The sequence below is a fragment of the Rhinopithecus bieti genome, unplaced genomic scaffold (assembly GCF_001698545.2).
Source record: "Rhinopithecus bieti isolate Rb0 unplaced genomic scaffold, ASM169854v2 scaffold_7888, whole genome shotgun sequence".
NCBI classification, from domain to species: Eukaryota; Metazoa; Chordata; class Mammalia; order Primates; family Cercopithecidae; genus Rhinopithecus; species Rhinopithecus bieti.
In genome coordinates this window covers 337,923-352,164 of record NW_016805944.1, presented here as the reverse complement: position 1 = coordinate 352,164, position 14,242 = coordinate 337,923, and the positions used below count along the sequence as shown (strand labels likewise).

Sequence of the window (14,242 nt, the reverse complement as noted above, 5' to 3'; positions counted from 1 at the left end):
TCCCCACATCCTCTCTTGGTTCCCATCACTGAGCCACCTGCCACCTCCCCACACACAGGACTCCTCCCTCCCCCAGTGTCTCCCTCTCTGGCCTGGGTGGGAAATTCCTGAGTCACCATCACTTAGGCTTGGAGCCTCCTGGGGTAGTAGGGGGCTTCTAGGAGGGACCTGAAGGGCACAGTTGACCAGGCTTCAATGGGGTGGCCTTGGCCTGGGCTGTCTCAGGGTGGCCTCTGAGATCTATTCTGGGCTCCAGGCCCTGGGGCTTAGGACATTGCCCAGGGATTGAGAAATGACCAGGAAATTCCTCTCTGATGTAGTGTTTTCCAGACACCACTGAGAGTTCTAGTCCCTGGACAAAATTCACTCCTTCCAGAAAGCTGAGGAAGGAGGCTTGGCCAGAGAAAGACATGCCAGTCCCTGGAGCCTGTCCTTGGGCACCCAGCTCACCCTGCAGAGACCTGAGAAGGAAGCATGAAGGGGCGTATTTGGTGTCCAGTCGTCAGGAACAGGCCTGGGCGACTTCCACGGCCCATCACGGAAGGGTAGCACTGGGCCACCCTCTGACTTCTCGCACAGCACCCCTAGGCCCCTGGTGACCCTGACCTTCAGGAATCATATTTTGATCACAGGAAGCTGTCCACAACTCCAACATTGCTGCCATGTGTCCCCCACCCTCCCCAAACACAGCCAAGCCACCGCCGCTGCAGCCTCGGGCCAGTGTGACAGACCCACGTGCTCCCACTGCCCGCACAGCGTTCACGAGTCTCCCTTCCCACGGAGTCCATGGCTTCCCAGGCAGCCTCCCAGCCCAAAAGGGCCAGATAAAACCTCGGAGGCCCTCTCTGAGCCCCGCTGTTTATCCGGGGGCAGTCTCAAATCCATTTGACTTGACTTCCTCTTTCCATCTGACCACCTTTTTCCTTGCTGCGTGATGGACCCAGGCGAGGAGAGGCAGCTGGTAGACTTCAGCCTCCTCCTCTGTGCGTGAGGTAACACGGGCCTCAAGGGCCTGGTGGCTGCCCTCAGCCTGCAGCACATCCCAGATCGGTCTTTGTAACAGGGAGAGAGCCTGTGCAGATGTCTCATGTCCAAGGCCAGGAGGGATGTGTTCAACCCAAGGACTGGACTGTGGGCAGCTGCAGTCTTGCCTTCTCTGTACCCTGGCGTGTGACCACAACCCCTTTGCCCCCTTCCCCCCATCTCCCTATCACCCATGCCCAGCTGGCACCCACAGCTTCCAGCAGGATGAACGCCCAAGTTCCAGCCCTACCGTGGCTCCCTAAGGGACCCCACAGCCCTGCTCTGGGGGTGCCTGTGCATGTGGGCTCCAGGTCCTGCCACGTGGTCCCGCCTCAGGCTGTCTGGTCCCCAGGCAGACCAGAGGGAACTCAGGAAGTTATATCGTATTAATGAAGGGTGATGCCTGGCAGGCGTGCATCTTGTTTCAACCGGGTGGCCTCTGGTTCCCGGAGCCTGCCTCTCTCTCGCTTCCTGTTACAAGGACGGTTAACATTCAGGAAGTCCCCTCTGCTCCCATGCCCAGTGGGACTGCGGTCAAACCCCCGGTCCCTTCCAGGCCTCAGTTTCTTTTTTGTTGTTGTTTTTCTTTTTGCTTGTTTGTTTGTTTTTGATTTGAGACGGAGTCTTGCTCTGTCACCTAGGCTGGAGTACAGTGGCATGATCTCAGCTCACTGCAACCTCCACCTCCCGGGTTCAAGCGATTCTCGTGCCTCAGCCTCCCGAGTAGCTGAGATTACAGGCACATGCCCCTGCGCTCAATTTTTATATTTTTAGTAGAGGCGGGGTTTCACCATGTTGGCCAGGCTGGTCTTGAACTCCTGACCTTAAGTGATCGGCCTGCCTTGGCCTCCCATAGTGCTGGGATTACAGGTGTGAACCACCACGCCTGGCTGTTTGTTTTTGAGACGGGGTCTTGCTCTGTCACCCAGGCTGGAGTGTAGTGCTGCAATCTCAGTTCACTGCAACCTCCACCTCCGGGGTTCAAGCAATCCTCCCACCTCAGCCTCCTGAGTAGCTGGGACTACAGGCACCCACTGCCACGCCCAGCTAATTTTTGTATTTTTGTAAAGACAGGGTTTCACTGTGTCACCCAGCCTGGTCTCAAACTCCAGGACTCAAGTGATCTCCCTACCTCGGCTTCCCAAAGTGCTGGGATTATAGGCCACCACGCCTGGCCTCAGGCCTCAGTTTCCCCACTGATGCCACTAGGAGCCAGAAGCCCCGGCAACCCCAGCATCGGTTCTGTGTTCCTGCATCAGGAGCAGGTAGGGGTGGCAGTGACTGTGCCTCCCTCCTAATGTGGGGACTGAGTTCCCCAGAGTCCGTACTGGCGTCAGACATGCCTCAGTCACCTTCCCTTGAAACCCAGCCTCCTGCTTGGCTATGGCCCCAGCTAGCCGGGCCAAGCCCACAGCAGTGTCCACAAGGGGGTTCTGCTCCCCGGCCAGGTGCCTTGGGGTGAGTGAGGAATCATCCACATTGCGTTGTGCAAGGGGCGGCTTCCAGGGTGGGCGGAGCTATGGAAGGAGTCAGCAGCCCTCCCCTCGTCCTCTCTCCACCCATGGCCAGGAAAAGAACCAGGCCTCCCTGGGGAGGACCCCAAGGCAGCAGGGAAAAAGAGGAAGGACAGCTCAGAGACCACTGAGATTAGGGATGGACCAAGTGACACACAGCATCCGGGAGGGGAGAGAGATTGAGGCGAATGTGCTGGGGACTGTGGGTGTGTAACCGGATTGTGACTCTGTGTAGGGTTAGTGCGGCCCACGTGACCTAAGTGAGCATTTTTCTCAGCATTGTGATTGTGTTTGTGTGTGTGAGTATTGTGTGTATGTGTGTATTGTGAGCTCATGGGACTCTGCGTGCACATGGGCACACAGCTATGTTGTAGTTTTGTTTTGTTGCTGAGACGGAGTCTCGCTCTGTTCCCCAGGCTGGAGTGCAGTGGTGTGATCTCGGCTCACCACAACCTCCACCTCCCGGGTTCAAGTGATTCTTCTGCCTCAGCCTCCCAAGTAGCTGGGATTGCAGGTAGTCGCCACCATGCCCAGCTAATTTTTGCATTTTAGTGGAGATGGGATTTCACCATGTTGGCCAGGCTGGTCTCGAACTCCTGATCTCAGGTGATCTGCCTGCCTCAGCCTCCCAAAGTTCTGGGATTAGAGGCATGAGCCACTGTGTGTGACCTAATTTTTTTGAGACAGGGTTTCACTCTGTCACCCAGGCTGGAGTGCAGTGGCGAGATCTCAGCTTGCTGCAGCCTCCACCTCCCAGGCTCAAACAGTGCTCCTGCCTCAGCCTCCTGAGTAGTTGAGACTTCAGGTGCCCGCCACCATGCCTGACTAATTTTTGTATTTTTAGTAGAGGCAGGGTTTCGCCATGTTGACCACGCTGGTCTCGAACTCATGACCTCAAGTGATCCCCCCACCTTAGCCTCACAAAGTGCTGGGATTACAAGCTTGACCCACCACACCCAGCCCAGGCCTGCATCTGGAAGTGCCACAGACTTAAGATCCTGGCTTGCCCTGGGCCTGACCCTCTCCGGACTCCCTGGTTTCCGTCTTCCTAGCACTGGCCCTGAGAGGAGGCGGGCCTTATCTCGTGTTCTGCACGCACTCACCACCAGCTGCTCATGCCTGCCAGGCCTGCCATTGGCCTGCTGTGCCCTCTCACTGCTTTGAGAAACTGCTGCGTGTCCCAGACCTGTCTCGCCTTGACTCGTTCCAGCATCCAGAGCCAGAGGCCTCCTTTCTCTAACCACTCACTGCCCTCCACCGCAAACAGGCCCTGGCCTACCTTCTTGTGGCTGCACCTCACCTTGCTCCAGGGGGCATAACCCAGTCTCCTGCCTCTGAATGGGCCATGCCTCTCACCTGGGGATCCCCTCATTTCCCAGTCTTCAAGTCCTCCTTGTCACCCCCTGAGCCTCTCCAGAGTGGTGGTCCATCCGATCCTCCCATTCCAGTCTCAAACCCCAGCTGGTTACTTCTCCATGCCTATTTTTCTTTCTTTTCGAGATGAAGTCTTGCTCTGTCCTCAGGACGGAGTGCACTGGCACAATCTCGGCTCACTGCAACCTCTGCCTCCTGGGTTCAAACGATTCTCGTGCCTCACTGTCCCGAGTAGCTGGGATTACAGGTGCGTGCCACCATGCCCAGCTAATTTTTGTATTTTTAGTAGAGACAGGGTTTCACCATGTTGGCCAGGCTGGTCTTGAACTCGTGACCTCAAATGATCCGCCTGCCTTGGCCTTCCAAAGTGCTGGGATTACAGGCATGAGCCACTGCGCCGGGCCCCAGACCTGTTTTCTTTGTCTGTAAAATGGGGATAAACAGAGTCACCTTGAGGGCTATTGTGAGCATTGAGCAAGATGGGACTGTTGAACCGTTCCCCTAGGAAGTGATGGCCAAGACTGCAGCTCCTGCTGGCTCTGAGCTTTCCCTCCCCTGCCCTACCCCTTCAGCCAGGCCATGTGCTACTCTGAGCGCCTGGGTTGAGGTGCAGTTTGCGATGGGGGTGCGGAGGGAAGACAGCCTGGAATAGGGCAGCTGAGAGCCCTTGGGGTCTGGAGGAACAAGCACCTCGCCCTGCAGCCACCTCTACCTCTTGGCCTGTCTCTGACCCCAGCCTGGGCCTGGCCCCAGAGCTGACTTCACCTCTGGGGGTGGCAGGAAGCAGCAGCTGGTGACCAGAAGCTGGTGCTGCTACGAGGCGGTAAATCTAATAAGATTAATTGGATCTGTTCTCGTGGAGGCTGGGCACACGGGGGCCTGCCCTGTCCCTTCTGGATTGTGACTCCTGGCTTCTCCTTTCCCCCAGCCCCAGTTCCCCATCCTCCTCCTCCTCCTCCAGAAAGACACCTCCTGCTGGTCCCCTCTGTGCCCCACTCCCGCCAGCCCTCCCTTCCCCCAACCCAGGTCCCATTCAACCGCTTCCATCTCCATAGTTTCTGTCCCCCAAGACCAGGGATGTGAAGGAGGAAGGGTTTGCACTACGCAGCTCCGAGATTCCAGGGCTCGAAGGATCTAGCTCCCAAGAGCCTAGGCCAGGAACTCCTTACACTTCTGATATGCCGGGCTCTGGAATCCTAGGGCGCAGGACCCCAGGATTTTGGTCCCTTGAAAGATGCTGGAATTCCAGCCCTCAGAGGTCCTGGGATCCTAGATTCCTTTGCATTTCAGGTTCTGAGCTGTAAGGATGCAGGATCCGTGAATTCTGGAATCCTTCTAGCTCCTTCTTGCCCAGCTTCTCTCCCCGCTCCTCCTCCACACCCTAGCTCATCTCTGGCTCACTCTCTGTCCCCCGTCTCCCCTGGGGCTCCCACAGACATGATGCAACCAGGCCCGAGCCAAGCAGGCTCAGCGGTGGGAAGCAGGAGGGAGATGTAATTACAGACGCTCCTGCCTGGATCCTACAGGAGACTCAGACTAGGCACCCGGGGGACCCTAATCCAATGTGAATAATGGAGCAGACTTGTGCACATTCCCCCTGTGGAGGGGAGGCCCAGCAAGCCGCCTCCAGCCAGACCCAGGGTCCAGCCTCCACCAGCCCTAAGCTGGGGAGCCTGAGTATTAGACAAGATAAGAGGAGATGAGGGAGAGGAGAGGGAGTGATCCTCAGGCCCTTGGGCCAGCCGGATAAAATAATTGGCCAAACCCACAGCTTCCCTGGCCTGCATTCTCCCCATTTTCTTTTCTTTTTTTTTTTTTTTTTGGACGGCAGTCTTGTTGTCGTCGCCAGGCTGGAGTGCAGTGGCGTTGTCTCGGTCTCACTGCAAGCTCCGCCTCCCAGGTTCATGCCATTCTCCCTGCCTCAGCCTCCTGAGTAGCTGGGACTACAGGCGCCCACCACCACGTCTGGCTAATTTTTTTTTGTATTTTTATAGAGGCAGTGTTCACTGTGTAAGCCAGGATTGGTTCGATCTCCCTGACCATCGTGATCCGCCCGCTCGGCCTCCCAAAGTGACTGGGACTACAGGCGCCCACCACCACGTCTGGCTAATTTTTTTTTGTATTTTAGTAGAGGCAGTGTTTCACTGTGTTAGCCAGGATGGTCTCGATCTCCTGACCTCGTGATCCGCCCGCCTCGGCCTCCCAAAGTGCTGGGACTACAGGCGCCCACCACCACGTCTGGCTAATTTTTTTTTTGTATTTTTAGTAGAGGCAGTGTTTCACTGTGTTAGCCAGGATGGTCTCGATCTCCTGACCTCGTGATCCGCCCGCCTCGGCCTCCCAAAGTGCTGGGATTACAGGCATGAGCCACCGCGCCCGGCCCTCCCCATTTTCAATGGAAACACAGAACATTTCATATTTCTTTTCTTTTCTTTTTTTCTTTTTGAAATGGAGTCTTGCTCTGTTGCCCAGGCTGGAGTGCAGTGGTGTGATCTTGGCTCACTGCAACCTCCACCTCCCAGGTTCAAGCAATTCTCCTGCCTCAGCCACCCGAGTAGCTGGGATTACAGGTTCGTGCCACCATGCCCAGCTAAGTTTTGTCTTCTTAGTAGAGATGGGGTTTCACCATATTGGCCAGGCTAGTCTTGAACTCCTGACCTCAAGTGATTTGCCCACCTCGGCCTCTCAAAGTGCTGGGATTACAGGCACGAGCCGCCGTGCCCAGCCATTTTATTTCTCATTCCTCTGTAAGAAGCCCCCGATACGGGCTTCAGGTTAAATGGCAACTGGTCCCCAGCTTCCTCGACCAGGAGACAACAGGGCATGGTGGGGATTTGGGTGAGCTGGAAAGCCCAGGCCCTGTCTTACAGCCTGTGAGTCACCAGACCTTACAATTTCAGAGAAGACTTTGCAATTCCAGAGAAATATGGACTTTGATGTCAAATATCTGTTTTTCAATTTGGCAGCCAAGTCAATAACATCTTTAAACATCATGTAAAGCCAGAAAAATTTAACTGTGGCTGGGCAGGTGTCTCATGTTTGTAATCCCAGCACTTTGGGAGGCCGAGGCGAACGGATCACTTGAGGTCAGGAGTTCAAGACCAGCCTGGCCAACATGGTGAAACCCCGCCTCTACTAAAAATACAAAAATTCGCTGGGCGTGGTGGTGCATGCCTGTAATCCCAGCTACTTGGGAGGCTGAGGCAGGAGAATTGCTTGAACCTGGGAGGCAGAGGTTGCAGTGAACCGAGATTGCGCCACTGCACTCCAGCCTGGGTGACAGTGCGAGACTCTGTCCCTCTGTCTCTCTCTTTGTCTCCTCTCTCTCTCTCTCTCTCCATATATGTATCTATATATATCTGCAAAGCTATATATGTCCTGCGGGCCAGTAGTATGTGAACTGGAAAACAGAGGGCAAGAAACAGGGCTGTCACAGTCACCCCTGTGTCTCCAGAACAGTGACAAAATAAAGGAAGGATAAAGGAATGTATTCATTATTTTCTTTCCTCTCCCTCCCTCTAGCCATGTTTCTCTCTTCTCTGAGTCCCCAAGTTTTATTACCACCATGTTCCAGCTCAGATGTCACCTTCTCCGGGAAGCACGCTTACCTCCAAGCTGAGTCGTCAGGAGTTCCCTCTGCACTCCCCGACTCAGCACTGCCCACTCTGGGTTTTTACCATGTGGGGACGGGTCTTTCTCTCCCACTGGACTCTGAGCCCCAAGAGGGCGGGGCAGAGCCAGGGCTGTCTTGGTCACAGCCATGTCCCTAGCATTGCTCAACGCTGGTCAGAGAGTAGGTACTCAGGGAGTGTTTGAAAGAGTGAATGAATGAATGAATGAATGAACAAGTGAGCAGAGAAAAAGTGCAGGACTTTAGGACAGAAGCGGGCCTGCGGTACAAGGAAACCAGGTGTGAAAAAAGGAGTCGTTCAGGGGGTGAGAAGTGTGGGATGGGGACTGGGGACCCTAAGAATGTCCAACCCAGTGGGGAGGAGAGGAGAGAGGCTAGTGGAGGGGTTCAGGGAGCACTGGAGTACCCCTGTCAGCGCTCTGTTACCTCCTAGCTTTGCGACTCTGAATAAAGGACTTCCTTTGGCTCAGTTTCCTCATGGGTATCATACAAGTAGTCAGCTGCCTTCTGGGCCGTCGGGACCATTAAGTTCAGGATCCATCGTGGAGGAGACAGCACTGAATACTCACCTCCTCTGAGGCTTTGGTGGAGTCGTACTCACTCCACGTCCACCCCTACCCCCAACACACACACTCAGAAGGAATGAGAACGGACACAGCTTCCCCCACGGTGGCCCCAAGCTCTGTGCGTACTTCAGTCTCCCTGAAAGCACAGGCACTGCCACAGTTACCAAGTTTATTGGATCCATACTTTGGCAGGGGAGGGTAAGCTGTCTGGAGGGTTCACAGCAGAACACAAAAGAGGCGCTTGTCGCGGAAGGGGTTCTCCGCGGCAGGTACTGGCGTCACCAGCGGGTCATCTTTTGCATGCGTTTCGCAGAAAGCCAGGAGTTCCGCTGCTGCCTGCGACACCTGCGAGCACCCGGGTGGAGATGTCACCGCCCTGCTCTGTTCCTCAGCGCCGCCCACTTAGGCCCCACCTCTTGCCCGGTCCCCTCCTCCCACCCTGCCCAGTCTCATACAGGCCCCTCCCCTGTCCTACCCCTCCCCTCGTCCTGGCCCCTCCCCTGTGATGCCCCTCCTCGTCTTGGCCCCGCCCCCTTCCTGTCCCGCCCCTCGTCCTGGCCCCTCCTCCTGCCCCGCCCCTTGCCCAGCCCTCTTCCCAGGGGCATCCTTGCACTATGGCTCGGGGCCGACACAGCCCGGGACAGACCGCAGGCCCAGAATCCCCGCCCTGCTCCCCACCCCGACCCAGCACCTTCATGCGGTCGATGTTCACCTCCAGCTTCAGCTGTTCCACCGTCTTGCGGGCCTCGGCAATCTTGGCCATGTTGTTGGACATGGTTGCGGCGGGGAAGGGGTTAAAAGACGCGCGGGAGTTGAGGCTGTGGGAGTAGGTTAGGATACGTCTGGGTCCCGAGGTGGGGGCGAGGGGACGGACCCGGTAACAGGTGCAAGGGTGGAAGGGTGCGCGAATGGGGTGGCCAGGAGCTGGTGGAGGCAGGGACAGATGAGGGGGACAGGAACAAGAGGAGCGATGCAGGGATGCACGGATGGAGGTACCTAAGGCAGGTGGGGAGAGAGCAGGGAGGGGCGAGGGAGGGAAGGAGGGGCGCACAGATGGGAGGCTGAGACAAAAGGACAGGGCCACAGGTGCTAGATCAGAATCCAGGTGTCCTCACTCCCCGGGGGGCAGAGCGAGAGCCAGGAGGGGGGCCCCTCCCCAGGCCAATTAGCGGTGGCTCCAGGGAGAACTGGGAATTAAGATCGCGGCGGGAGGGGCACAGAGGGGGACTCATTAGGGCCTTGGCAGCAGCTGCCCCCTCCGCCCCCCTCAGGGAGCCCCCCCACCCCAGCCCTGGCCACCTCAAAGGCTCTTCTGCTCATTAGCAGCCAGGGGAGAGGGTTGGGGGAGCCCAACCGAGGAGAGGCCTATCGGATGGACAGAGGGACAACGGGGCGCGCAGAGACAGAGACAAAGTAATGGAGGGAGAGACTGAGGCACTGGAGAAATGAAGAGACGGGGAGGAATAGAGAGAGGGAGAGATTGGGGAAGGAATGAAGTGATGGAGGAGAAAACAGAGGGACAAATGAAGGGGGGAGCAAGGAACAGGGTGATACAAGGCGACTGGCACCGAGGGGACAAAGGGACCGAGGGGACAGAGTAGGGGAGCTGGAGGAAGGGGGTGTGGGGTGGGAGGGAATGGGGACATGAAGGGAGAGGGTGTGGGGTGGGAGAGGATGGAGAGATGGAGGGAGGCGGTGTAGGGTGGGAGAGAATGGAGGAGATGGACGGATGGGGTGGGAGAGGATAGGGGTGATGGAGGGAGGGGGTGTGGTGTGGGAGAGGATAGGGGAGATGGAGGGAGGGAGAAAGGAGAGAGAAGGGGAAATGGAGGAAGGGGGGATGGAGGAAAGAGCAGAGAGACAACAAGGGGATAAAGGGACAGAGATGGGGAGATAGAGGGACAGAGGCAAGAAGGGAAGGAAAGAGAGGGAGATGGAGGGGTTGGGGAGAGATGGAACTAGAAAGTGGGAGAGAGGAACACAGCAAGAAACAGGCTGATGAAGACATAGAATTCATTCACTCACTCATTCACTCGTTCATTCAATCATTCGCAGGCGGAGAGACGGTGGCCACGGACCAGGCAAAGGGACCAGCTGTGGGGCCGGGACCGGAGCTTCCTACCTGTTGCTGCTCTGGGCCGGGCTGGCGGCGGTGACAGAGGCTCGGAGGCAGCGTCTGGGTCCCTCCGGCCCGCCCCGCCCCCTCCCCTGGGGCGCAGCCCCTACGGACCCGCCTCCTCCCGGAGCCACGGTCCCCGCCGCCTTGGGGCTGCCTCTCTGGGCCCTCTCTCTTGTCTGTCAGTCCTATCTTTGTCCCTCTCCCTGTGTCTCTGCCGCTGCTGTCCTCTTGTGGGACTCTGTGCCTCTCTCACACTCACTAGAAAAGACAGTCTGTCTAGGTGGGTCTCAGCCCTCGCTGCATTTAATCCACAGTCACACAAACCTCTCCAGTGTGTCCCACAGAGCCTCTCACTCAGCCACACTCGCCACCTCAGTGTCACCCCCCAGCCTCATGCTCACTGTCCCTCACACAGACACAAACTGTCTTGCCCTGTCACATGGTAGCACCACACAACCTCATGAATGACCTTGCTCAACACAACCTCACACGGTCGCCCCAAATGCCACACACAACCACCAACAATGGCAGCCCCAGGGGCTACACAGTCAGATAAATTATCACAGCCCCAAACGTACCAGCAGTTTGCCACAGTGTCACATATAATGTCTCCAAATGTCACACACATTTGCATGCTTTTTTTTTTTTTTTTTCAATACTGAGTCTCACTCTGTTGCCCAGGCTGGAGTGCAGTGGCGTGATCTTGGCTCACTGCAACCTCCGCCTCCTGGGTTCAAGCCATTTTCCTGCCTCAGCCTCCTGAGTGGCTGGGATTACAGGTGCCTGCCACCACTCCCGGCTAATTTTTGCTTTTTGTAGAGACAGGGTCTCACAATGTTGGCCAGGCTGGTCTCGAACTCCTGACCTCAGTTCATCTACCCGCCTCGGCCTCCCAAAGTGCTGGGATTACAGGTGTGAGCCACCGCGCCTGGCCTTGCATTCCATTTAAACTTCTCTCTCAGTTTCACACCCTGTCCCAGTCTCACACTTGTGGTCCATTTTTGTGGCATTGCCAGCTTAAGCCCCAATGCAAACCTTGTTCAGTTAACCACACTGTTTTATAGTATTTCATAGTAAAACCACCCAGTTGGCCTGTTCCAGTGGACCACCCATGGGAAGGCCAAACCAACACATTCATCAACACGTCTCCGGGTCACACGGCATCTGACACAATCTCCTTCACTACACATCTGCTCCCTGTTTCACACGAACCGCGCCCCCAATCTTCCTGGTGTCATTTAAACCTAAGCTACCCACGATGGCCCCTCAGTGGTATCTTTCACAGAGTCCCCCACAACCCCAGCTCTCGCAGCGTTCTTCACACACTCACTCCAAGGCCTCTCCATTTTTCATCTCTTGCCTTTCTACACACAAGGCCTCCCTCACCACTTCTCGCTTCCGAGCTGCCCCTTGCCACAAGCCGCACACCGGCACGGCAACTGTCCAAACCACTGCCAATCTCTCACGACGCCTCCAGTTGTCACACATAGTCACACAGGTTTTGTTGTTTTTTGAGACAGTGTCTCCTCTTGTCACCCAGTTCTGGAGTGCGAGTGGCGCTGAATCTTGAGGCTCACTGCAGGCCTCCCACCCTCCCAGGCTCAGCGGGGGGATTCCTCTCACCCTTCCAGCCTCCGGAGTAAGCTGGGACCACCAGAGGTGCAATAACCACCACCTGGGGTGGGAATTCTATTTTTATTTTCGGTAGAGACAGCTGTGAGGGGTCTTTCCCTATGTGTGGGGCCCCAGGGCTGGGTCTCAAAGTCCCTGGGCCCTCAAGGGGATCCCTTCCCCCACCCCCTCGCCCCTCCAAAAGTGGCCCAGGATTGAAGCAATGTGCCCCGGATTCATGGGCCCCCCTTTTTCACAAGCATACCCACCAGTGTGGGCCGAAAACAAAAAAGACTTACGCTCCCACTCCGTCCTGTCCCACCTCATTGAAGAGGGCCTTTCTGGTTGCCTCTCATGACCCCCTGTCCAACCAACCTCTCAGTGTTTACGCCCAGGTTTCATTTCAGGCCCCCTCCACTCCCTCTCCACACAGAATCTGCTTTGTGTGACACACCCACAGGCACCCCCATTATGCTCCCACCCATGTTGGCAACACAGCCACACACAACTGGGCCCCCTCACCACGGCACCGTCACACCCACAATCTCTCACTCCACATTATGGGTCTCTCCCAAATGGTCCCATACCAGAGCCCCAAAAGAGTGGTTCTCTCCCCCACCCACCCGATTCACCACACCCAACCCTTTCATCAGGGCCCCACCAAAGTCACCCCACAAATCTCCTTCCATTTCATCCACCATAATTTACAGGTCCACCAGTTCAGCGGACATGTTCACTCTGACATATGCCAAGTTCCCAAACTCAGTCTCTCCTTGTCGCAACATAATCCACATTCAATCAGTTCACACCACCAGAACTCCCCCGCAACCACACACCTCTCACCAAATACACAAACGCCAGGTACACAATTCATGGTTTTTTTCCTTAGGTTTTTTTCTGGGGCATTCCCACCACCCAGGCATCTCACAAGCGTTCCCCAACACTTCAACCACAGGTTTCCTTAAGGAGGTCGCCACCACCATTCTCACACAGTTTACACCCCCACAGGATTCCTTCCCTGGGAGTTCACCACACCATCGCAGGGGCAGTTACATACTCACCCCACACTCTTCCAGATGCGCAGAAGCCCATTCCCGGGCAGCGGCAGTACACCCTCACACAGTGTCCTGGCATCGCACACCATCTCACAGCAGTACACACAGATCTCCTGGAGTCACACACCATCACGGCAGTGCACACTCACACACTCTCCAGATGTCGCACGCCGTCTCCCGGCAGTACACACTCACACAGCCTCCAGGTGTCACACGCCATTTCCCGGTGTCACCGCGAAAACCAGCGTCCCCCGCTCCCCAGCACTCCCCTTCTGGCGCTCACACGCAGCCCCTGCCGGCCACATGAGGGCGCGCGCAGCACGCCCAGGCGCCCACCCTGCCCCGCGAGACCACAGGAGGAGGTGGCCACAGGGAGGAGGGCCCGGCGGGAGATGAAGGGGAGACTCGGGACCAGAGGAAGCACGGCAGGGAGCCAGGGACCGGAGGGAGAGGACCGGAAATGGACGCAGAGAAATTCACAGACAGGGGAGGGAGATGCAGGGAGAGTCAGCCCCCCTATAGCAGGGGGCTATAGGGACACAGATTTAGAGAGGGAGCGAGCTAGGGACTCAGAGAGGCAGAGACGGGGAGGGCGCTGCCGAGAGAGAGACACGAGAGGCAGAGACAGACAGGACACAGAGAGACAGGGGGTAGGAGAGAGACACCCAAGCCGAAACGCAGAGTCAGAGACAGGGACGAAGACACAGACACACAGAGATGGAGGCAGAGGCGGCCAGAGAGACAAAGAGATGCACAGAGGGCGCCTTCCAGTGGGGACCCGACGACGGAGGCGGGGCCTGCAGAGGCGCGACCGAAGGGGAGGGGTCCGGGGCGGGATTTCTAAGGGGCGTGCCCCTCGGTGTACCTGGGGGCGTGTCCCGATGGATGGGGCTTGGGGTTCTTTCTGGACCTGGAGAAGGCGGGAGCCCTAGGAAGAGGTGGAGGTGGGGAGGAGCGTCTTTACTGCGGACAGCCCACCCTAACTCGGCTTTCACTGCCTGGACAGGGAAGGCAGATGGGCGGGAAGAGGACCCCGACCCGAGTCCCTGGTAGAGATTTGGGTCTCGGATCCTAGCTCCCCTCCCCCCTCCCCTTGTGGGCTCAACGGGGCCAGATAGAGGAGAGAAATCAAGCCCACATCTGGAAAGCATCAGGCGCGCCGGACGTGCCAGGGCCCCAGGCCCGGCTGCGGAAGAGGGGAGGCGAGCCAAGGCGCTCCCCGCCCCCCCATCGGGGTCCGCCGGCGCCGAGGAGGGGCCTGGGCGTGTGCCGAGCCTCTGCGCCTCTCGCAGCTGGTTTCCATCAGCAGTCTGGCCTGGGCAGCCCCCGAGGAGGAAACCCAGCTCAGA

At 57.2% G+C, this 14,242-nt stretch overlaps 1 protein-coding gene across 4 annotated transcripts; it reads right to left on the bottom strand.

Moving 5' to 3' along the window:
- Positions 1–8,213: 8,213 nt before the first annotated feature.
- GNG8 (G protein subunit gamma 8) lies at positions 8,214–13,829 on the bottom strand. Of its 4 annotated transcripts, XM_017874286.1 has the most exons (4): positions 13,089–13,662; positions 10,231–10,485; positions 8,800–8,926; positions 8,214–8,453 (listed from the first exon to the last, which is right to left on the bottom strand). In XM_017874286.1, the coding sequence occupies exons 3-4, from the start codon at positions 8,881–8,883 to the stop codon at positions 8,325–8,327; spliced, it is 213 nt and encodes a 70-aa protein (XP_017729775.1). In that variant the 5' UTR covers positions 8,884–8,926; positions 10,231–10,485; positions 13,089–13,662; the 3' UTR covers positions 8,214–8,324. The 4 variants fall into 4 exon arrangements, with proteins under 4 accessions (XP_017729775.1, XP_017729776.1, XP_017729777.1 ...); XM_017874287.1 differs by lacking the exons at positions 10,231–10,485; positions 13,089–13,662 and adding an exon at positions 13,759–13,829; XM_017874288.1 differs by lacking the exon at positions 10,231–10,485.
- Positions 13,830–14,242: the final 413 nt, after the last annotated feature.

Excerpts from the sequence above, each read along its gene's own strand:
- GNG8 (XM_017874287.1), bottom strand. The coding sequence starts at position 8,883 with ATGTCCAACAACATGGCCAAGATTGCCGAGGCCCGCAAGACGGTGGAA. Across the intron at positions 8,454-8,799 it reads TGAACATCGACCGCATGAAG|GTGTCGCAGGCAGCAGCGGA; the intron begins GTGCTGGGTCGG and ends GGGTGCTCGCAG.